The sequence below is a fragment of the Talaromyces atroroseus genome, assembly GCF_001907595.1.
Source record: "Talaromyces atroroseus strain IBT 11181 chromosome Unknown scaffold_0, whole genome shotgun sequence".
In the NCBI taxonomy this organism is placed as follows: domain Eukaryota; kingdom Fungi; phylum Ascomycota; class Eurotiomycetes; order Eurotiales; family Trichocomaceae; genus Talaromyces; species Talaromyces atroroseus.
In genome coordinates, this window is record NW_017971432.1 from 284734 (window position 1) to 306553 (window position 21820).

General features: G+C 47.3%; 6 protein-coding genes across 6 annotated transcripts; 3 read left to right on the forward strand and 3 right to left on the reverse strand.

Moving 5' to 3' along the window:
- Positions 1-188: 188 nt before the first annotated feature.
- Positions 189-1261, reverse strand: UA08_00102 (hypothetical protein; the record flags this gene model as incomplete). The annotated part of the gene is made up of 2 exons (XM_020259772.1): positions 189-238; positions 292-1261. 2 exons carry the CDS (start codon positions 1259-1261, stop codon positions 189-191), a joined length of 1020 nt encoding a protein of 339 aa, XP_020124153.1.
- A 1642-nt stretch (positions 1262-2903) lies between these two features.
- On the reverse strand, positions 2904-4605 carry UA08_00103 (hypothetical protein; the record flags this gene model as incomplete). The annotated part of the gene is made up of 2 exons (XM_020259783.1): positions 2904-4471; positions 4533-4605. The coding sequence occupies 2 exons, from the start codon at positions 4603-4605 to the stop codon at positions 2904-2906; spliced, it is 1641 nt and encodes a 546-aa protein (XP_020124154.1).
- A 1329-nt stretch (positions 4606-5934) lies between these two features.
- UA08_00104 (hypothetical protein) lies at positions 5935-7993 on the forward strand (the record flags this gene model as incomplete). The annotated part of the gene is made up of 4 exons (XM_020259794.1): positions 5935-6190; positions 6477-7223; positions 7281-7780; positions 7838-7993. The coding sequence occupies 4 exons, from the start codon at positions 5935-5937 to the stop codon at positions 7991-7993; spliced, it is 1659 nt and encodes a 552-aa protein (XP_020124147.1).
- Positions 7994-8437: 444 nt separating this feature from the next.
- UA08_00105 (hypothetical protein) lies at positions 8438-10203 on the forward strand (the record flags this gene model as incomplete). Its single annotated transcript, XM_020259805.1, has 2 exons — positions 8438-9078; positions 9153-10203. 2 exons carry the CDS (start codon positions 8438-8440, stop codon positions 10201-10203), a joined length of 1692 nt encoding a protein of 563 aa, XP_020124148.1.
- Positions 10204-10987: 784 nt separating this feature from the next.
- UA08_00106 (Mitochondrial phosphate carrier protein) lies at positions 10988-12096 on the reverse strand (the record flags this gene model as incomplete). Its single annotated transcript, XM_020259816.1, has 4 exons — positions 10988-11019; positions 11082-11437; positions 11495-11914; positions 11981-12096. The coding sequence occupies 4 exons, from the start codon at positions 12094-12096 to the stop codon at positions 10988-10990; spliced, it is 924 nt and encodes a 307-aa protein (XP_020124149.1).
- A 7700-nt stretch (positions 12097-19796) lies between these two features.
- Positions 19797-21116, forward strand: UA08_00107 (hypothetical protein; the record flags this gene model as incomplete). Its single annotated transcript, XM_020259827.1, has 2 exons — positions 19797-20000; positions 20061-21116. The coding sequence occupies 2 exons, from the start codon at positions 19797-19799 to the stop codon at positions 21114-21116; spliced, it is 1260 nt and encodes a 419-aa protein (XP_020124150.1).
- Positions 21117-21820: the final 704 nt, after the last annotated feature.

Genomic DNA, 21820 nt, shown 5'->3' on the forward strand with positions numbered 1-21820 from the left:
CCAAAAACTCAAAAGCCCTCCCATCCTCATTGTCCTCCTCAGCAAGATGGCCACCGATCGTATTGCGCTCATACCGAATCCTGACTCCATCTCCGCCAGGAATCTCGCTCTGCGCATTCCCCGCGTCACAATACTTCCCAATCAACGCATCCGAGTACTGAACAGGCGACAACTGGTCATTAATAGCCTTATACACAAACATCGGCATGCCCGGCAGCCCATGTTCGCCCATTACCCCCTGCGTGCTCATAAAATACGCTATCAACGGACTCGACTGGATATCATCTCTACCCCCGATAAAATACGAATACACATCAACATCATAGTACGGCTCCACGGCCTCTTCAAAGCTCATATTGCGCCCCATAGTGAAATTCCCGCTGGCCTGCACTTCGGGCGTCAACCGACTGAGCAAGTACGACTCAACTACGGGATATGTATTTGCATACCCCCATAATCCGAGCACGATCAGGCAGGCGTAGGGGCTTTCATTGACGGAGTCTACAACGTTGAGTAGGGGTGTTGTAAGTCCGCCGATGGCGACGCCTGCAATGGCGATGTCCGGTGCGTAGGAGGATTGTAGTTCGGCGGCAAATTCAGTCGCGATTGAGCCACCGGAGTACCCCCACATGGAGATACTCCATTTATTTGTTAGTGGTGGTGGTGGTGGTGGTGCTGCTGCTGATAATGAGGCAGGCGAAAGAGGGGACTGAGTGACAGCCCGTACTCCGTCGAGGACGGCATGGCCCTCGGCTACGCCCACTGCGAACGTGGCATTGGGACCTTCAAAGTCGGTTACCGAGACATACCACCCTTGCTGCAGTGCGGCAGTGATATCGCCGAAGGTCGAGCTGTACTGCGATCCTAGGGTCCATGAGGGACTGGCGTCGACAGAGGGGGAGTTGTACGGGATTTGGTACGATAGCAGCGCGCTATTTTTCTTTTTGCTACTTCTGAAGGCTGGCACGAAGAGGGTTGTGACGGCAAAACTGGGCATTTGGTTGCTGTCACTGGTGCGGTAGAGGATATTGTAGCTTGCTGATGTGGCATTTGTGCCTATGGCTGCGTATAGATTGAGCGGGTCGGGGCGTACTTTGATGATGCTTCCTGCAGGGTAGGAGAAGAGGTTGTCTGGTGCTGTGTACCAGGGATCTAGCGATGGTGGAAGACCAGGGCTGGCTCTGCTTTGTTTTTGAGCCAGAGCAGAGACAGATGCTGCTAGGCATAGAGTTGTGGAGAGGATCGATGAAGAGAGGTGCATTCTGAATAGCTTCCGGGCGAGGTGATGAAAGTAGCATGAAATTGTTGAAGACTATGGACCGAAGAAAAGCTCTAGGATTTATAGTTAATGTGTCCAACTCTTTAGTCGAGTCAAGAACTTTATGGAATCCATGAATTTCTCATCCTTCTCGGCGGATTCCCCCGCGCCCGAATGAAGCTTCTGTACCTAGCTAGATATATGCGGCGTGTATATTCCCTAGATAGGAAATTTTCAATACCTAGCCCTCAGCTAACCACATCAACCCTACCATAATAGCTCAATAAACATACCTACTCCGCAGGTAGTAGACTTGAAGACTAAATTAAAACCTGCCAGCCCTATCCGCAAGAATTATGGGTCGGCTTAACTGCTTATTTGCATGTTTCGGCGTCGGAGCAACTATTGCCATTTGCCGTTCATTGTCACGGAGCTAAGCGGCGCCTCGAAATGTCATGCAAGGGCCGGTTATGGTTTTCTTGCTGATTGATCTAAGGGGATGATTTCCTACATCTACAATCCATTCAGCCATTGCTGTATAACATGAAACACTCTCCCAATGAGACTCTCCTGCCCCTGCATCATTTCACATATAAGGAATTGATCTTGATATATCCTTTTGTACTGTGTGCTCCAAACTCCACAACGGTGTCATTCTCCCTTGAGGGCTGTATCGTGTCCGTCAGCTCCTGTATGAGGTCGTTTTGTTCCCTTATCGCGCCCTGCTGCATCCGTAGAGCATTATCCTGCTCCGATACCAGTGTCTCATGTCCCTGTATCGTGTTCTACATGTTTGTTATACCGACTTGTAAGGATTCGACCTGGTCAGTGGCTAATTTCAATCAGAAAGAGAACTCAAAAAGCAGGAGAAGCTTACCGGAGAGAAAATCAGCTATTACATCTAATTTAAGCTTGAGTTTCCCTCAAACAGTCTTGAAACTATCTACGAAATGGCTAGCTTGCTAGGGTCGTTGTTCAAACATATCGGAAGTAAAACGCATACAGAAAAGAGGTAGATTTAGACTCCTCTTGTGATAAATCAAATCTACACCTTATATAAAGGAAAAATTTAGGCTAATCAACTGAAAACTGATAAATCTGATTCGGACTACTTAGTGGTTTTATTTCTTAATTTCTACTATAGGCTTGTTATTCCTGCCTACTTCCCGTTTTGCTTCTGTCTTGCGCTCTCCTGGCTCGCTGCCCTTTTTTTTTTTTTTTTTTTTTTTTTTTTTTTTTTTTTTTTTTTTGCTGCGCATATACTGTGAGACTCTGCTCCTCTACTATTCCCTCTAGTTCTTGCAACTCATGCACCAGCCGCTTTGTGATCTTTCCAACTCTTTTATTCGTTCTTCATATGAGCCACCTGCGCTCGCAAGAATTTGATCTCATCTAGAAAGCCAATACCGCTCAAAACCCCTTTTCGTTTCTAGCCCGCTCTCAAACAAATTGTGCGAATAGGTGCTTTTTTGGATGTAGTTTTTCACTTCAAACAGGGAAGACTGATCTTGATTGGACATTGTAGACTCCCTGCGTATACGCTGGATCCTGTCGGTGGTCATTTTTTTCCCCAGCAACTAAAGAGAGAGTTTACCGTACTTTTGTTTGTACAAGTTGCGGAATTTGATTGAACTATACTATAGATCTACTTTCTAACAACATCCTGGGCATAAGACAGTGCCGACTGAACCATCTGAAATAAAGACGCGCGATGCGTCCACAACAAGTTGCTAACAACCACAGTCGACCCTGTCACCGTAGCCAGTCCCAGGAAGCTGAATGCATACAAATCCCAGTTCTTAGCCTTGTACATGGGCATGCGCATGTCAGCCGTCTGCAGGTGCATGGGCCGCAACTCACGTCCATCCTGGAAGCGCAATTCGTTATCATACATAAGCTCCTCAACAAGATCGGCAGCATGGTATTTGCGGCGCGCAGCCACATGCGCAATGCGCTGCAGCCACAGGGAATTGCGACTGTACAGACCGTCTTTGTCGAGCACGAGCTTTTTGGCTTTGGCGTGTACTTCGTCGGATGTGAAATGGAATTTGTCGAGTGGCTCGGCCACTCCGCCACCAACTAGGCGCGCCATGTTGGCAATTTGGTCGCTGAATATGCCCATCGTCAACATGCTTTTGCCGTGGTAGAGGCCCTCGTTGGCGCTGGAGCCTCCACCATGCGTGAAGTAGAGCTTGGTCGACCTGTGCTCCAAAACAGCACGCTGTGGCACAAAGAATGAAAACATCCAGTCTGGGTGGCGGCCTTCTACCAAGTCGCCTAGTCGAATGGTCCCCTGTGTGGTGGTAAAGGTTGTTTCAAGCTCAAAGTCCTGCCGGCCGCTCTTACTCACTGCCCAGATCACGCCGTCGATTAATTTCTCTTCGATCAGAGGAAGTATACCGGTGATAACCTTCACTACGTCTTTGTTGGACAGAATGACGTGAGTACCAAGCGCAATGTATATGACTGACTTGTGGCGGGACAGGAAAGTCTCATACTCGGCGTCTAATGGAGGATATGTGTCACTGATGAGCGGTCCGACTACGGCCGCCGTCGGGGGCAGATCGCGAGGGATCTCCAGGCCGAAGAATGAGTTCACGAAAACGAGATAGTTGGGTTTTTTGATACTATGCGGTGGATAATTCACTCCTTCGCGTTTGCGCATGGCCGTGGTCCACCGCACCCATTTGATGATCTGAAACAGGGCCTTGATGACTGTCAGCTCATTCTTCAAGCGCAGCCATAGCGATGCTGTCTCCGAGGTCAGCGTCCCTTGTAACTGGAACCCAGGCTGGCCCGGGATATACGAGCAGGGCATCTGGAGGATGGGCATTTGCGGCCCGACGATAGCAATGGGTATCTTATACTCGACCATGATATCTTTTACCGCATCAACGAAGAAATCGGCAATGATCATATCCGGTCGTCTAGTCGGGTCCTGCATGATGGCTTTTAGCCCGTGGTAGGTCTGTGGCCAAAAGGAATCAAACAAGTACTTGGATCCCATTGCGCCTCCGATGCCTTGTGAAATGTCCCACGACCGCATGCGCAAGTAATGCGCGTCTAGCTGCTCCTCAGTCGCATAGGGGCCCAGGAAGTGAATCTTGGAGACGAATTCATAGTCCTTGGTCCAATGCCCTTGACCGTCCAACGTCGCGAATTCAATGGTGTGGCCTCTCTCAGCGAGAGCCCGGCCGATTTCAAATACAGGCGCTTTTCATTACCTTTATTAGCTTCTGGGTTCTAAGTTTTGTCCTTGTTTTGCCCTTCTTACAAGCATGCGTGAAGCCTCCTGTTGTGGCGGCAAGCAGGATCTTTCGGGTTGGGTGTACAAGCGAATCACCCATCTTGGATGATTTGAACAGCGAGAAACTAGACAAAGCAATCGATCAGTTTAACCTCCGATGGAAGAAGGGAAGTTTGAAAAGTGAAGGACGTAACTTCACTAGAACAACAGCTGATGTCAGATTAACCCCGAGCCTAGCTAGGCTAGCCCCGACGGGCTTAGCAGCGATCCCTGGCAGACTCTCTTGTAAAAGCCTTGGAGATACAGAAGCACAGGACCCATAATAGTGGCACTATGGTGTATAGTAGTAGGTCAAGCGCTGCATGAACGTAATCGAGACCAAGGTCAATGCCCAGGATCAAGCAAGCACTTTCAAACAAAAATGATGCCGCTGTAGAAAGCCAGCCATTCTACCAGGCCGCCAGGCCGCTAAAGCCGATATTTAGGACCCGGTCTTTTTGATAGCTTGATGTTTGGGGATGGTTACAGTGTGCTGACTAGATAAAACTCGAGTTAATACATGCTGTTGGAAGAGCAAATCTTTGGGGACATGGAATGCGGCCCAAGGCCATAGATCACTAAACCTTGATAATGACCACTCTGGAAGAGCCTCTTGAGCTTTCTCGTCATTCTGGCTTTGGCGGTTGGCATTATTGGCAACTCGGGCCAGGCAAACTACTCAGCTGGTAATGCATATGGAGACACCCTGTGCCAGTGGTGCAGTGGCCGGGAAGTGCTTTGATTGCAAGCTCTGTAAAGGGGACGACAGTATAGGAGACATATCTAAAGCCTTGACCCCCAGATGGACATACATGTCAGCCAGATAAGATCCTTGTAATAGGGTTAGGTACTTAAACTCTTTTTCTACTCCTCAATATTGACTTTTCCAGTGCTACAGCCAAGATTGTGTTGGAAAACAACATGCATGAGGCACAGAAAGCAGGCTTTGGAATATCACGCAACACTGAGTAATAGATTTGTTACACATCATAGTAGCACTGACAGTTCTAATATGTCAGATAGTGGCACTGGAATCCCATTGTCCTTAGCGGTATGAATACTCCCAATGCCGGAGCTAAGAATAAGCCATTGTATGAGTTGCATTTGGTAACACTTCATCCTACTGCCTGCTATTAAATTGCTGGTGTACTTACTGTTAGACAGCTAATGGTGATAGTAACCATCTCCTTCCTAGTAGCTACTACCTAGGTATGGCATGATATTCATCTGAGTTATATAAAACACTCTATTCCCCTTCTGATTCCTAGTTGCATGAATCTAACCAACTTCCCCCTCAACTTCTATGGCATATCCTACCTGCATCATTGCTCGTTTCTGACCACCGAATCTCGAAATAGTATGTGATCGTGTCTGTTGGAGCTAGGTAAAGATGACTAATATCTACAGCGACATCATGATGCTCAAAACCATCGCCTTAGCGGCCACATTCGCCCATCTGTCCACAGCGACACAATGGGCCCAGTTTTGCGACGACGATAATTGTTCCGTAAACTGTGGCATATCAGTCAACTTGGCCAACCCTGGATGTCTCAACGAAAATGGTCGCAAATCCGTCAAAATCCACGGCACTGATATTATGTTGTACAGCCTGGTGGTTTCTCCGCGTTCAAATTGTCCATGCCAAAGTACCTGTATTTCGAATGATTTTGGTGACAGTGGTTGCTTCCACATCCCTGCAGGGCAAGCCTACAGATTTGTGTCGAATGCCTGTGATGGAAATAACTGTTGAACGTATTCTGTTATGGTGTTCAACCCGGCCTAGCTACATGTCATTGATATGCAATCGTCCCAAATACCTTGATATCAGGTCAATAGTCTTCTCTTGTACTACAACCAGACTACGAGGTGACACGAGGCGGACCTTCTTCAGGATGGCCCTAATCACATGACTGCGATTGTTGTGTCATCCAGGGGAGAAGAAGAAGAAGACTGCGTTCGCTATGCTCCACACCGCGTCTTCCTTGCTGACGACAATGCTTGCTCTGCGAAAAACACATTCCAAGGCAATCGCCTACACAGCCTTGTCCTTCTTTCTGCTGGGCATTCTGTACCTGCTCAGCTCTCACATCTGCTATCGTGACCCAGGTTCTGTGTTTTTCGACCCCAATCGAGCGTATCTCGCATTATATTCTGCTGTCCGCCAAAAGCAAGCCGCCGCCTATATCGAGCAAGCGACCCTCTCTACACAACCAAAATGTCAGCCAGATAAACTGCCCAAACTGTGTGTTGCAATCGCATCGACAACCAGACCTAGCGTTCAATATCTAGACAGCGCTGTTGGATCTCTTCTGGTGGGCTTAGACCCAGTGGAGCGACAGGAGATATACTTGATTCTTTTGATTGCGCATACAAACACCAGCCTTCATCCCGCTCACAATGCCACCTGGATTGATCATGTTGCCGACAGTATCCTGCAATATAATGCGCTACCACCAAAGGAAGTAGAAGAGATCAAACTACTCGAGATCTCCGAAGATGGAATACGCCAGAAGACAAGGATTGACTACATCCTGTTGCTGGAGGCATGCCAAAGGACAGGTGCTTCTCAAGTGCTCATCTTGGAGGACGACGTCCTGGCAATGGATGGCTGGTATCACCGTTCCATTGCTGCAGCCAAAGAGGCATACCGCCGCACGTGGTCCATGGGCTTATCTGATTGTGAGTCTAGCCATTGGAAATAACAGCTTGTAGCTGACACCGCGGGCATCTCTGTAGATTTGTACGTCCGACTCTTCTGGTCAGAGAGGCATCAAGGCTGGAACAAAGAAGAATGGCCGATCTATGCACGAAACATTGTGATTTTTCTATCCATCCAGTTGGCTGTACTCTTGGCTGGTCGGGCATTGCTAGACGGCAGGCTCGACTCCCACCAGAATGACAACAACGACGAGGACCCGCAAGTCTGGCACAACGGTCTGCGGCTACCATTAATGAAATCAATTGTGATGCTTTTAATCGGCAATGCCTTCCTCATTGTCAGCATCTTTGTCGCAGGCCGCATGTCTATTTTCCCTTATCGCGGACCAATAGTCCAGATGCCGACATATGGCTGCTGCACTCAGGGCCTGCTTTATCCTTCAACGCGCATCCCAACCGTCCTACGGTATCTGCGACACCAAGGTGAGCTAGAGAGACAACATGAAGCTGGCGGAATCTGGGTAGACCAGACGATTGAGAAGTTTGCAAATGAAGAACATGAACTGCGCTGGGCTATAGTAAGTGATATATCGTTGTTTCAGTGGAGCTAGCTATTAAGCTGACGACCTCCATAGGTTCCAAGTGTACTGCAACATGTCGGTGCAGTCAGTGCAACAAAACAGAGTCTAGAGAAGTCTTCTTATCATCGGATATTCAGCTTTTCGTTCGAGACTATGGATGCTGAGCAATTACGGAGGGAGCATCAGAGTATTGTTGACGGATTACACTAGGAACTGTCTACAAATAAGATAAATGCGAACAGTACTGCACAAGGCTTACCATATCAAACTCATATGCCTAGAAAGTCGATAACTTCTATTAATATCGTGCAAGGATGCTGTAATTTAATTAGATTCATTCATTTATTCTATACTGGTCTCAGCTGTAGCTGCTGTGCAACATGAGCCATGGCCGATGTCACATTCATATAGTTAGGATAGTATCCTATAATGAATCAGAATTTGAAAAAAATCATATTGTTCACCATTAAAAGTCTTCAAACAACTCATGAATGATTTTGGCTAGAGCTGAACTTAGGGTTCCGGGATTCTAACCCTAACTTGCGCAATTTATTTTAGCGTGGCGTGCCTGGAATGATTCATCCATCGTTCCATCGCTCATTCACCTGCACAGTCTCTGGGTTTGATTCTGATGATATTGGCAAAATCAAAAAAATGACAGAACTAGTCGCCCTCGATGAGATATCTCACACAGCCCACCTTGCAAGCGGCCAGGATGCAGCGCCAGCAAGAACAGCAGAACTAGAGCAGACAAGCGCTGAAGCTGAAGCAGAGAGAGAAACAGGAGATGAAACCATCTACCCCAGAGGAATCAGATTCGTTCTAATTACCTTCTCCATCATCTTCACTGTGTTCCTCTCTGCCCTAGACTCTACCATCATATCCACCGCAATCCCGTCCATAACCGACGAGTTCGGCCATCTCAACGACGTAGTATGGTATTCCAGTGCATATTCGCTAACTAATTTCGCATTCCTGTCCTCATGGGGAAAAGCGTATAAATATTTCCCCCTCAAGCAGACTTTTATTGTTGCCGGACTCATCTTTGAGATTGGCAATGTTGTCTGCGCTACGGCTACGAGTAGTTCGGCTGTCATCCTGGGCAGGGCGATTAGTGGAACGGGCGGTGGCGGGATTATGAGTGGTGGCTTTACTATCATTGCTCTGACAGCACGGCCTAGGTATAGAGCTGCGTATATGGGCATTGTGGGCGCTACATTTGGGTGTTCAGGGATTGTCGGCCCACTGCTCGGAGGTATTTTGACTGATCAGGCTTCGTGGAGGTGGTGCTTCTGGTATTATTTTCTCCTCCTCTCTATATGTCTCATACTCAGACGCACTATCGACAGCAATTTCTGACATTTAACAGGATCAGCCTGCCCATCTGGGCAACCGGTGCAACCGGCATTATGTTCAGCCTGCAAAACTCGGCGACAAGTGCCTACACTACCTTAAGTCTACACAAAAAACTTCTACAAATGGATTTCAGCGGTAGTCTTCTCGCCTGTGCCTCCATGACCTGCTTCATCACAGCCATGCACTGGGGAGGAGTAGTCAAGTCATGGTCCAGCGGAGCCGTCGTCGGCTGCCTCGTGGCCTGCGCAGCATTTGCAGGCCTATTCATCCTCAACGAGCGACTAATGGGTGACCGCGCCATGATCCAAGGCCGATTGCTCAAGAATCGCGTCTTTGTCGCAAACCTCGTATACGAATTCTTCCTCGCGGGCCTCTACTTCCCGCTTCTGTACTCTCTGCCCATCCAGTTCCAGTCTATCGACAACGTATCCGCAGCCCAAAGCGGCATTCGGCTCATCCCCCTGATTCTGGGCATATCAATTTTCACTATGATCTCAAACGGAATCATATCCATGTACCGCAAGCATCTCCCACTCACCGTGCTAGGTGCAGCGGTAGGCACAATCGGCGTCGGGCTTATATATGGCATCAATGAGAACGCATCAACCGGTAAATGGATCGGATACGAAATCATTACTGCCGTGGGCATAGGCCTGGTCTTACAGGTACCCATGGTCGCGAACCAGGCCCTAGTCTCCAGCACTGATGACATCCCCGAGGCCACGGCGCTGACTTTGTTCTTTGAGAATATGGGAACGACTATTTTTAATGCTGCCACTGAAGCGGCGTTTACTAGTACTATCGTCTCGTATCTGGCTGATAATGCGCCGTCTGTCGACGCTTCGACTGTCATTTCCTCGGGCGCTGCGACGCAGTTACGCGGGCTCTTTACGGGCGAGGAGTTGCAGGATGTGCTGAGTTCGTATATGGATGGTTGTAAGGTGAGCCATGCCATGTCATTAGCGTGTGGAGGGCTTGCGACGGCCGTTTCGCTGGTTATGGCTGTGCCAGTGGTGAAGGAGCATTTGCGTCTTTGGATGAAGAAGAAGTCGCATGTTTTATGATATCCATTTACCTAACTTAATATATTGATATCATGAATGATGGAGCTCAACCTCCGTATATCAAGTCTTCCAATCTACCTTGAAGTATTGTTCCGAGAATAATTATGAACTATATATCAAAAAAAAAAAAAAAAAAAAAAAAAAAAAAAAAAAAAAACAAGATTCCCAGTCATTGCACTACATTCATACATGTCATCATAGTCATACAAGAACCTCGAGTAGCAAAAGTTATCCATTGGCGTGCGGATACGTTTCATCGAGTGCCTCATCACAAGATTCCAAGGTTCTTAGTAGGACTTTAATAATCAACGGCTCAGTCAGGATGTGCGTCGAGAGAGTAATAGCTGGAACAGGAGGGTATTGAGCATTCCCTTCGGTGATCCTAACACTACCTACCCGAATTATTATATTAAGCTCGCAAGTAGGAAGTTGTCGTATGCGTCAAGTATGACTGCTATCATAGGTAGAGATGAAAGAACATAGAGTCTATATAAATTCACTAGATATCTAAGGTCTATCCTATAGTCTGTTCCATAGCTATTACAAATGAGAGGTTTGAAAACAATCGGAATGCGTTTGAGGGGAAAAATTGAATTTGCAAGGCACTGTACACTAAAAGTCTAAGAAAAGGGTTGCAGGTCACCGCATCTTGGTAAAACAAAAGGGGGGGTATAATATGAATAGGGTCGCAGATCTGGCTATGTCCATCTCTATACCAAAAAATCTTTTTCCTTCCTCCTGTCTAGAACCATGCGGATTTAAGAAACATTCGTGATGGGGTCGTTTATTTGGAGATCTCAACGCCGTTAGTGGCACCTAAGAGACACAAAGTCAGTCTGCTGTTCAGAAGAGGAAATGAGGGAGGGGAAAAGGCTTACCAAGAGCCTTCTTGATGTCACCGTAGATGGCGAATTGACCGGCAGTAAGACCACCAATCATGAACAGACGAGTAGGAAGACCAGCGAAAGAACCACGGACACCAAGCTCACCACCAATCTTGATGAGACGGGTGAGAACACCTTCACCGGGAAGACCCTTGGTCTTGTTGATCTTGGACAGCATAGTATCAGCGGGTTGAGAGACAATGGCAGCAGCGAAACCAGCAAGGAGACCAGATCCGAGGTTGCCACCGGTTTGGGCACCGTCGGAGAGAGTGGACTTGCCACCAAGGCTAGAGTAGATAGCCTCAGAGAACTTCTCGAAAGCAACGAACTTGGTCACAGTGTAGGGGATCCTAGATTCATGTCAGTCTTCTGTTTCTTATTATATGGTGCTATTGATCTTCACGTACTGCTTGAGAAGGATAGGTCCGAATCCACTGTAGAAAGCGCCAACACCCTCGTTCTTGAGAATCTTGCTGAAACCACCAATCAAACCGTTGGCAAAACCGGGCTGAGAAACGAGACGGATACGGGTAGCTTCAAGAGGGCAGAGGGCAATGGAGGCGAAGAACTCGGCGCTGGCGGCAGAGAGCGAGTAAACGGTGCCACGGTACTCACGGGCCTTGTCGATGCCAACCAAGTCAATAGACTGCTTCTTGAAGAATTCGTAACCACCGAACTTGAAACCGCCCTGCATGAAGTAACCAGCGAAGGTAGGGCCGGCGCCGGTCAAGAGAGCACCAGCACCCTCGTTTTGGATGACCTGACGGAAACCGCCAAACATACCACGGTTGTAGGTGACGGGGTCAAGCTGGATCTTGGTCTTGACGCTATGGGGAATTGGTCAGTAAACACCACTTTGAGTTTGCCATAAAGCAGATTGATATGAAACATACACATCGACCGGGGTAAAGGAACCGTGAGTGATGGAGCAGCAGACAGCACCGGCGAAAGCAAACCGGGCGTAGAGGTTCAAGCCCTCAGGCTTCTTTTCCAAAGCAACAGCAGCCATTGTGGTTTATGATGAATGCGCGCGACGCAAAAAGACGGAAAATAAGCAGCAAAAAAAAAAAGAAATAGAGTGGAGTTGGGATGTGAGGTTTAGGTGTTTTGAGGCTTTGGTGATCTGGAAAGATGACAAGAGTAAAAATTTGAGAGAGCAACTTCGAGACTTTGCCGGCGTCTGGTTCGGCTCGGGTCAAATCGGTACCGTTCAGGCCGGCGTATTAATCGTCATTTTACGCGTTTGTTACGCCAATGTTTCCGCCATTTCCCGATGCGGTTAGCCTTATAACATCACTAGATTCTTTAGAATTACTCTTGTTATTACTTGACAGACATCTTTACGCAATAAACAAGACTCTTTCATGTTTACTCTGTGTACGAAGACAGCTTTCAACGATTTTAAGTTACCGTGGCCTATCCCTGGTTACATTTTGGCATGCACGGGGCGAGTCTCATTGGATGCCAACGGGAACTTGCAACCCAAGTTCTTGCTTAGTTCTGGGCAATACCAGACAGGCCCTTTTCATGGATATACGGAGAGCATAAGGCAATTGACTAGCTCATTCCATATATACGTCGTCCATTAGAAGACCGTCTCTCCCATGGCTGCTTCAATGCTAAAGGCTGCGACTAGGCAGCGCGGTACATAGTGCGACTAGGTTCCGAACTTGCCGACCGAGTTGGTGAATTACTGGCGCCGCTTTTTACGTGTCGTGCAAGAGCTTTAAGACAGAAAAGTCCCATCTGGAGTTCGGCACGAAGCTTATTCTGAATGTACGCCGGAGGACTGTATTGAAGAGGTAAGCTTGGGATATCTCCGGAAGTGTCAGGAAAAAGCATAGCCGGGTGAGTCCCAACTTAAGAGGTAGGCATAAGTGCGAAGGAAGCTATAAAACTTGCAGTAGAACTTTGGACGACTTCCCACTGAAAGAATTGCTACTATGACTCTCAGCATTGGATCTTATACAAGCAGCAGCACTTGTAATCCATACTCAGCGACGTACTTCACTATCTCAGTTGCTTAGTATTGGTGGCAGCACGCGGCACTGTAATTTATTTGTTTTACCTGACGGGAACTCTTGCCAAGTACAAGCAAGTACAAGCTCCAAACTGGCTCTGAAAGCACGGAGAGAGAGAGAGAGAGAGAGAGAGAGAGTGAGTATGCAGAGGCCGTCGTTAGCCGTATTCGTTGCTTAGCTCATGCTGGGAATGCCATTGATGTTTGACTGTAACGGACTACGGAGGTGAGATCCAACGTGGCATGAAACTCAGCGTTAAACATAGTTGGTCGCCAGACATGATGCATCATGAAAACTTGACAGTGCCCAGATAGATGGTTGCCGATACGAAGGTATTGCAGATTGTCACTGCACGACCAATAGCTGCCATAGTATAACGGCATATAAAGCGGCAAATAAAATTTTCAATCAAGATTCATGAAAGACACTTAGATATGAATATCCGATGTTCGTTTATCACCTTAAACCATCTGAATGATTGTCGAGTCCACTGCCTCGAATGTATATCACGCACCATCTTTGAAGCAGTCCCATTCGATTAGGCGCAATGCAGAAATGAGAGTATGCGACCATTGGAAGTGCACGGCCTAATTACCTGCGGCTGCAACTGCTGACACGAGAATGTATAGCTTGGATGGATATGTACCTAGTAGCTGCCAACAGTGTGTATCAGGGTACTAAGACATCTCGTCTGGGGCTTGAGTTCCTAGATTCAAGAATGAACAAGCATCTTCCCTCTCATCAACCTACCTAGGTAAGAAAGGACAGGTAACCTGACAATGCAGGGCTGCATGTAGACAGACAGTAAGCAGTATGTATGTACGTACCCCTTTTCAGTGCCTTAATTCGTACCTGGTAATTAGTCTACATACTTCCTCAAGGACTGGGTACCCCGTACATACCGTTGAATAGAATAGGGCTAAGCTAAAATATACTTGTCACCTGCAACTAAGGATATCAATATACGCCTAGAAGTTAGAACTGACAGGCTTGCGGCCCTATTAAGCGGTCTGCCATTCATCCTTCCCTGTGAGTATGTACCTCGGTAGGTGTTTGGTATGGGGTTAGCACCGGAAATTGGTTTACGGGCGTCTGGAGACGTGCAAGGGATGTGTCCAATTTTATCTACTTGGGGACATAATTTCTCCGCATCGGACAGATATTCGGTAATTATGTTTGTTTCATTTCTTTACGAGCTGCGTTTATTTCTTATGCAGTTCACGCATGTGCATACATATATGTATGCAATACTAACATCATTTATGTATCTAGATACATGCGATCAATTTCGCAGCACGTAAGGCAGGCATATAAATGATATGACCAGTCCAGGGAATAATGCATACCTTTGCAAGGCTCAAGCAAGACACGTGAATAAGGCCCTAGGCTCCATCGGTGTGGCTGGGAATTTGAGCTATCCATGACCTCGGTTCTCCCTCAATATATTATACTTCATTGCCAAGTGGCAAGCAGTTCAAGAACCACCGAATGGCCATGCAGATCAATCAATCGGATTGATGGCATACAAGCCACCGCTCAGACATGCTCCTAGGTACACTAGGTAGTAGTCAGCACCCAAGCCGTCTGGTCTAGAGCTATTGGGCCGGGGTTTTATTGGCCGAGCGCGGATTGATAAGGCCATGCCGTGCCGCGCGCGAGACGGAGGCGAGCTGAAGCTGTGGTGCTAGACGATGGTGTGCTCAGCTTGCTTTCAACATGCACTTGCAGTTTATACACTTTGATATATAATTCTTAGTCAATGAGGGGGTTCCAAAGTTTAGTTAGTCGAGATCGGCTGAGATCTCCAGTTTTATGGCATCGACGATGAGTACATAACCACATGAGTTGATTTCCGCACCGGTGCCCCATTTTTCATATCAGATACGAACCGGAATAAGATATCTAATTAAACTAATATCTTGGGATAATGTTAGAATCTTTGACAAGGTTACAAGGCAGACTGATGCAAGAGTATCCCCGGGGTAGCCTGTAGACGGACGGGACAGAATAATTAGTTAGTAGGGCTGACCAACTTGCAAGGGGAGGCGAGACAACCCTTGTTTTGGATGTTTTATTGGTTCATGGGTTAATCTATGCAAGTCGACTACCACTCTGTACATCTTATACTGTTAGTCTTCTGATAATAGCAGAATCGATTAATGGTCCAAAAAGGAATAGCCCTGATGGACAACTCATCAGTCACCTGCAGTAGGGTTACGACGGCAGCCTACAATTGCAAGAAACTTGCTCGGAGTGTCAGAACGGTCATTATTAGTTCGCGAAGTGCTAGTTTAGCATATGGCTAGTAACTTGGTTGTGCCTGCCACCTGGATTGGGGTCTGGACAAAAGACTGTGGCTGGACAGGCCGGTATCTACATTCACATTTCCATACATCTACCATCCCTGAAATTCGTAATGAGCATGTCATGGTATCTTGTTATCATCATTTTAGCCACAGTCAAGCACTATTCCCGGCGTCTCCTCCGCATCGGTACAAATGCACTGAACATCACCAAACTAGGTCCTTAGGACGGGGTCGGTTCCATGGATCGAGCAGCGACGTATAAAAGATCAGGGAAATGCGTGATATATTTAGTCGATCGCTATTATTACTCTGTACCGCGTTTTTTTGTTTCTAACCGTTGTTGATCAAACCGATATGTCGACTGCATGAATCTGTAGCAATCAGATTATATGCTCCGAACAATCAGAGTCCAGACCAACATAGTAATATAAAACCGATCAAGGATATTTATAACCCCGTTCAAAACGTGTTTGACACACAAAGAGTTCCACGTTTTAGTTTTATACATACTACGTCGCGCCTAAGCGCGTTGGAAAGTTGGCCGCGTTAGTTACGTTGGCTGGCTTTTTGAGTTTGTATTCGTTCCCGGTTTGCGTCGAGGAAAAGGACCTCCGTTCCAGATTTTTGCAGGCCAACAAAGTTCACTGTGCAAACATGGATTCGAATAGGAATGGATCTTCGACACGAGTAATGCTCTGTTTAATTTGGGGCGATTACTCCGTAGTTTAGTTCTCTTTGACACGGTGCTAAGTTTGTACGCTGACAGAGAAAAGCAATAATCCTTCCATTGACGCGGGTGTACGCCATTGAATCAGGAAGACAAGACCAGGACCAGGGGCTTTGGCTGGTAGCTAGCTAGGCTGCGGCATCACTAGCTCTCAGGCCAGGCCGGCTAGCTTTAGGCGTGAAGAGGGCCAAAGCCAAGCCTAAGTCCAAGGCAGGCAGCGGATTTAACTCCATGCAGCATAGTGACTTGCATGACGTAGTTGATTAGTCTCAGCCTAACTATCGTCTTTACTAGAATAGTGCTCGGGAGGATGCGCGATGCATGGGCTGGCTGCTTACTCCTTTTTTTTCTGTCGCTCGTCGCCCACCGGCCTGTGTGCTTTACTGCATTTCAACTTACTCCAACACGATTTTTTTTTTCTTTCTGATGGTATTGAAACACATCTTTGTATCTTTGTGTGTCTTGTATAGTATATCTAAATACTCCGTAAATAACGTCCATATAAAAATTTTCGTCCAATCAACGCGCGCGGAAACGGATCTGACCGAAAAAGCGGGGAGTTTTCCAGTCTTGGAAGGAGGATCCGTAAAAAACGAGGATGTGGAGGAGATTACGGCGCTAGTCCCGATCGGAACAGCAGCTCGTGGCGCTGATTGGCGCCGACAAGCTTAGATGAGCTTAGCGTCTCAGAGACAAAAACTCCACGCGTCGAGCTTTGTTGCCAAGAGTCAGGGGATTCTGCCGGTTTGGCGCCGCTGATTGGCTGCTCTCCCGCTTTGGGACTAGCCGGGTTTCTGTATGTAGTAAGGAGGAGTAAGTAATGAATGTATGTACGTATGTAGGTATGTATTACCGACGCCCGGCTCAGCAATAATAAATGCCTACCATAGCTACGTAGATATTTGTACAAGACTCAGATCCAGCCAGTTTGTCACTTCCGGACGGCGTTCTATGTAGATGGCACCTGGGTTCAATAATACTGACCATCTGGCATACGCTTGTAGACTGCATACAGCCGTGGCGGACTGTACGCGTCAAGACTATTACCCAGGAACCACCCGTACGAGCCGCAAAACAGGTTGTCCTCAAGCCGACGCATGCTGACTGGCTGCACGTCTCTATGGAGCTTGATCCTGTTACTATTAGTTAATGGTTATAGTATGGTATTTCGATCCATCCGGGTATGATTAAATAGATCATATTCAAAACAAACCACCTGTCAAACGACTGCAGACTGCTTTTAAAGAGCACTGCGAGCCAATCATTCCCCTGCCAAACACCTAGAAGACACGGCCAGCTGGCGCACGGCACAAACCGTACTCGATTGGCCAGTCATTGCCTGCTGCAGCTGGATGGCCCAAAACGCACTAAGCGTTTTCCCCCTGTCGTACACGACCCAGCTGTAATATAACACTAGCCCGTACGCCCGTGACGCAGCGCTCCTCCCTCGGCCGCCTCTGGTCCTCTCGTAATCGAGCCCATTACCAAAATTACGTACCGGGCCCGTACGCAACCACCATGCTTTCCCTAAGTGCACTTCCTCTTTCGTCTGCTCACCTCTCTTCTTTCCTTTCCTACCACAACCACCTGGAGAGAGAGAGAAAAAAGAACCCCCCTCCCTCCATCATTTTTTTCTCTTTTCTCTTCTTCTCCTCCTCCTCTCCATCTCCATCTCCGTTTCTTCTTCTTTTCTCCCTTTTAATCTTTCTTCTCCTTTCTCTCCTGCTCTCGGAGAGTCTGGGACTGGTCACACTCGAGGCTGGCTTGATTGAATTGGGCTCTGAAGTTTCTCTTGCAAGAGAGAACTCCTCAAGTCTGAAGAATATCGAGCCCGGTTTTCTTGTCCTCTGTTGATTTTGAATTTCCTCCTGTGCTCGTTCAGCGGTTCAGTTTCCCCAGTCGAGCACTGTCGTCCGCCTGCTCGACATCCTTTTTTTCTCCCCGTCAACCCCCCTCCGACGACGTTGATCTGTCCTGTACAGAACCTCTTCTCCAAATCTAACCGACGGTGAGATAGATACCCTCCTTCCATCCCACAACCGAGCCTGCCTACCTTCCCCTTCCAATACAATTGCCCTGGATGAGCTGGTCGAGAAGCGTCAAAGTTGGTCTGCTGCTGTGGTCGGTGTCGAGTCACGTGCATTGAATCCCAAACATCTCCGAGTCTCGAAATAAGATTATTTCCATTCTTCCGTGCATGTTTCGGTATATAAACGAAATCCTCAAGTCTGAGAGCTTCTCAGTGGCTTGCAGGGAGATCGTTCTCGGTGTGTTGTGCGTACGAGCGAGCTCCCGGTTGAATACCCCCGACTTGCACCCATCGTTCATTTAACCGGCGAATACCTTGTTTCAAGTTTTGGCCAAAGATATAGCCCATCTGGTTTGAACGATGTCCTTTGTCCTTGGTAGTCTTTTGGCTTTGAACGGGGTTGAGCCCTGTTTCTACGTTCCGTTGTAGAACACGAGAAAGACAAGACGGACATGGAATCAGGATGAGATAGTAACCGGCATATCTATTTCCTCATTATACTTTGCTCGGATTTGGATGTTTCATGCAACTCACTGTGCCTGTCTATCCCAGTGGCATGAAGGATCATCACCCAGGACAGCCTTTCTCGGAATGGAATGAATGGATGGCAACCTCTGCTCATGCACCCCGACATCTTCAAATTCTCTGCGCACATACACATAATTTAAAACAATTCCTTTTTCTTATGATCTCCCGAAGCTAATACATTCCTCATGTCTTGACAGAAAACTGGTTGTGGTTTCCCGTTGTCGGCGAATCCCAACCCTTATTCAAGGTTACCTGTCAACCCGTTCCCAGTCAATCTCCAACGAACGTGTCCGACAGGGCTTGCTTAAATAGCAAAGCTGTGAGTTATCCTCTCTTCCTATCCAAGGATTGACGTTCCGCTGACCACACCCCTTGCCCTTACATAGGGTTTCGTGCCTCTCCCGCTCCACATTCCGGAACACGAGGAGCACTTACTAGCAACCCTCTCAAGACCGTCCATTGACAAGGGTGGAGACGTTGACTCGTACTTCATCTCTTTGTCAACAGGAACAAGCCAAGTTGGACTTCATTCCTGCGCCCATTGACAGCCTAGATGCCAGAGCTGTTTTCACAGTAAGGGTGGTTGACCTGTCTTCCTCGACAGTCCTCATCCTGGGTAAGCACTAAGTATCGCATGCATGCTTAATTCCTCTCCCTTCCCACTCAAACCTTCTTTTCTTCTTGCAGCTCCTCTCTTTCCTGCCCAGTTTATACTTGTTGCTTATAATAATCCTAATTACCCTTCGCTTCAACCACGAAATATTACGGGAGCTAATTCGTCTCCTTTCTTACAGCTTTGCCGGAAAAGTCCTTTTAATCACAGCTTTCTTGTTTGCTCCACTGCTTAGATTATTGTCTAGGCCACCACACTCTTTTAATTTGTTCTTCCAACTGTTTACAATCATTAATTGCATAATCCCACGACAGTCACTCTCTCTGTCATCCCACTTCGTCGTTCTCGGTTGATACACAGGTCTGTCATCAGGAATATCTTTGCTTCCGTGCCATTCCCTTATATCAAAAGAAATCATTTCGGATCCTCCCTGCCGGCCAGTTCGAGACATTCAACACACAACAAAAATAACATCTAACATCATCATGGCTTGCCCACGTCCTGCTACCGCCCATCAACCTTGTGATACCTTCTTCGTTGAGTCTGATGACATGCATCCTCGCATGGATCCCAAAGAGCAGGCAAGGCTGATTGCTCGGGAAAGGCAGTATGCCATTGCCGACCAGTTGTCCACGTTGGCCAAGGAGGAGTATCTAGATGACTGCCTGTCTCACATGCTTCAGATGGATGTACGTTTACACCTGTGTGATTTTTTTTTTTGACTTCGACTCCGTACTGACTTGCTGTAGACTGCTACCCTTCCCGACGTGGAGTCTATTGATATCCAAACTGAAATTCAGTGGTTCATGCGTCCCTACCTGTTGGACTTTCTCATTGAGGCTCATGCCGCCTTCCAATTACAACCTTCCACGTTGTTCCTGGCTATCAACCTCCTTGACCGCTACTGCTCCAAGCGAGTTGTATACAAGAGACATTACCAACTTGTTGGTTGCTCCGCTCTTCTCATTGCCGCCAAATACGGCGACAAGAAGGAGCATGTGCCTACAATAAGGGAGTTGAAGTCTATGTGCTGCTCGCTCTACGATGATGACATGTTCCTTCAAATGGAGTGGCATGTGTTGCAAACCCTCGGCTGGACCATTGGGCACCCAACAGTGGATAGTTTCTTGAACATCGCTTTGGTAGATAAGCAATACGACCCCGAAGTCGAGCATCTTGCATTGTACATCCTCGAGATCTCACTCTTCCATCGGGAGTTTGTCTCAAAACCATCGGCTGATCTTGCCAAGGCTGCCCTGGCTCTTTCGAGGTGTATCTTGAATCGACGTCAGCCTCACCATAATGAATGGGCCTCGACTTACGACTCTGCTACCTTGGTCGGTCTATCCCAGCAGTTGCACCAGCCCTCGCAAGTGTTGTATCGCAAATACTCTTCTGGCCATTATTCAAGAATTTCCAAGCTCCTGGAACAGTTCCTTGCTCGCCAAGCTTCTATTGCCAGTGGTTCTTACTCTCCTCCCTCGCCACCAACAGATATACCAGTGGAACCGAAAGCGCAGTATGCTGGGCAAGTTGGTCTCTCCACACCACAGAAATCGCATGGCATTCCACCGCATGGGTACCTCACACCTCCAATCACACCGGAAAACGAAGGATTCAATAATGCCCATGTTGCTGCCGTCAATGCAAATAAGCAAGTGGCAAGCACTGTTTGCCCCTCCTCACCTTCTCCGCCGCCGAATGTGTCCTTCAATGATACTCAGATGTACGATGCAGAACCGGTGTATGCTCAATGCCCGCAATATGCCCAACCTTCTCATGTCGGTTACACTCCCGCATTCTAGCAGCGATACTGATTTGGGGAATCGATTGGGGCTATTGCTAAATGGATATTTGCAGCTTATTTCCGTCGGCAAATCTTAGTGTTTTGATCGGAGACATATTTGAGTTTTCCCTATCAAAACAGCTTTTTCTTCACCAACCCTGTGCCATAGTTGCTTTGAACTTCGAACCCGTGACATAAGTATTTTCTACTGCACGACCGCGAGTCATTGGATCTGTTATTTTCTTTTTTTTCTCTCTCATCATTGTCCGAGGACAGGAACGGATTGCATTTTCATCCTAGATTATTACATACCCTTTATACCTTTTCCATCATCATCATTTTCATCCATCATCATCATATGTTTGTGTGTTTTTAGATCTGGCATTGCAAGCGCGAGTCGTTTCTGATACAAAAAAATTCATTTCTATTCTCTACTTTCTTTTATCCTTGTCTATCTTGCTAGCGTTTCGCAAATACTTGTTTGCTTGCTCACTTATCTGACCCAACATAACCTTGATTTTCTCAGAGGGGACTCCCATCATTATCATAATCGAACAGATGACTTTATCATGCCCCTTGATTCAGCTATCTAGTTCCTTTCATTTCGTGTTGTTTCAACAAAAGAACATTCATTCTGACTACTACTGCTGCTGCTTTTGCTATCGTTGTGTTTGTACCACTACTTCTCTGACCTGCTTTTTTTATTTGCTTGCTCGAGAGTGG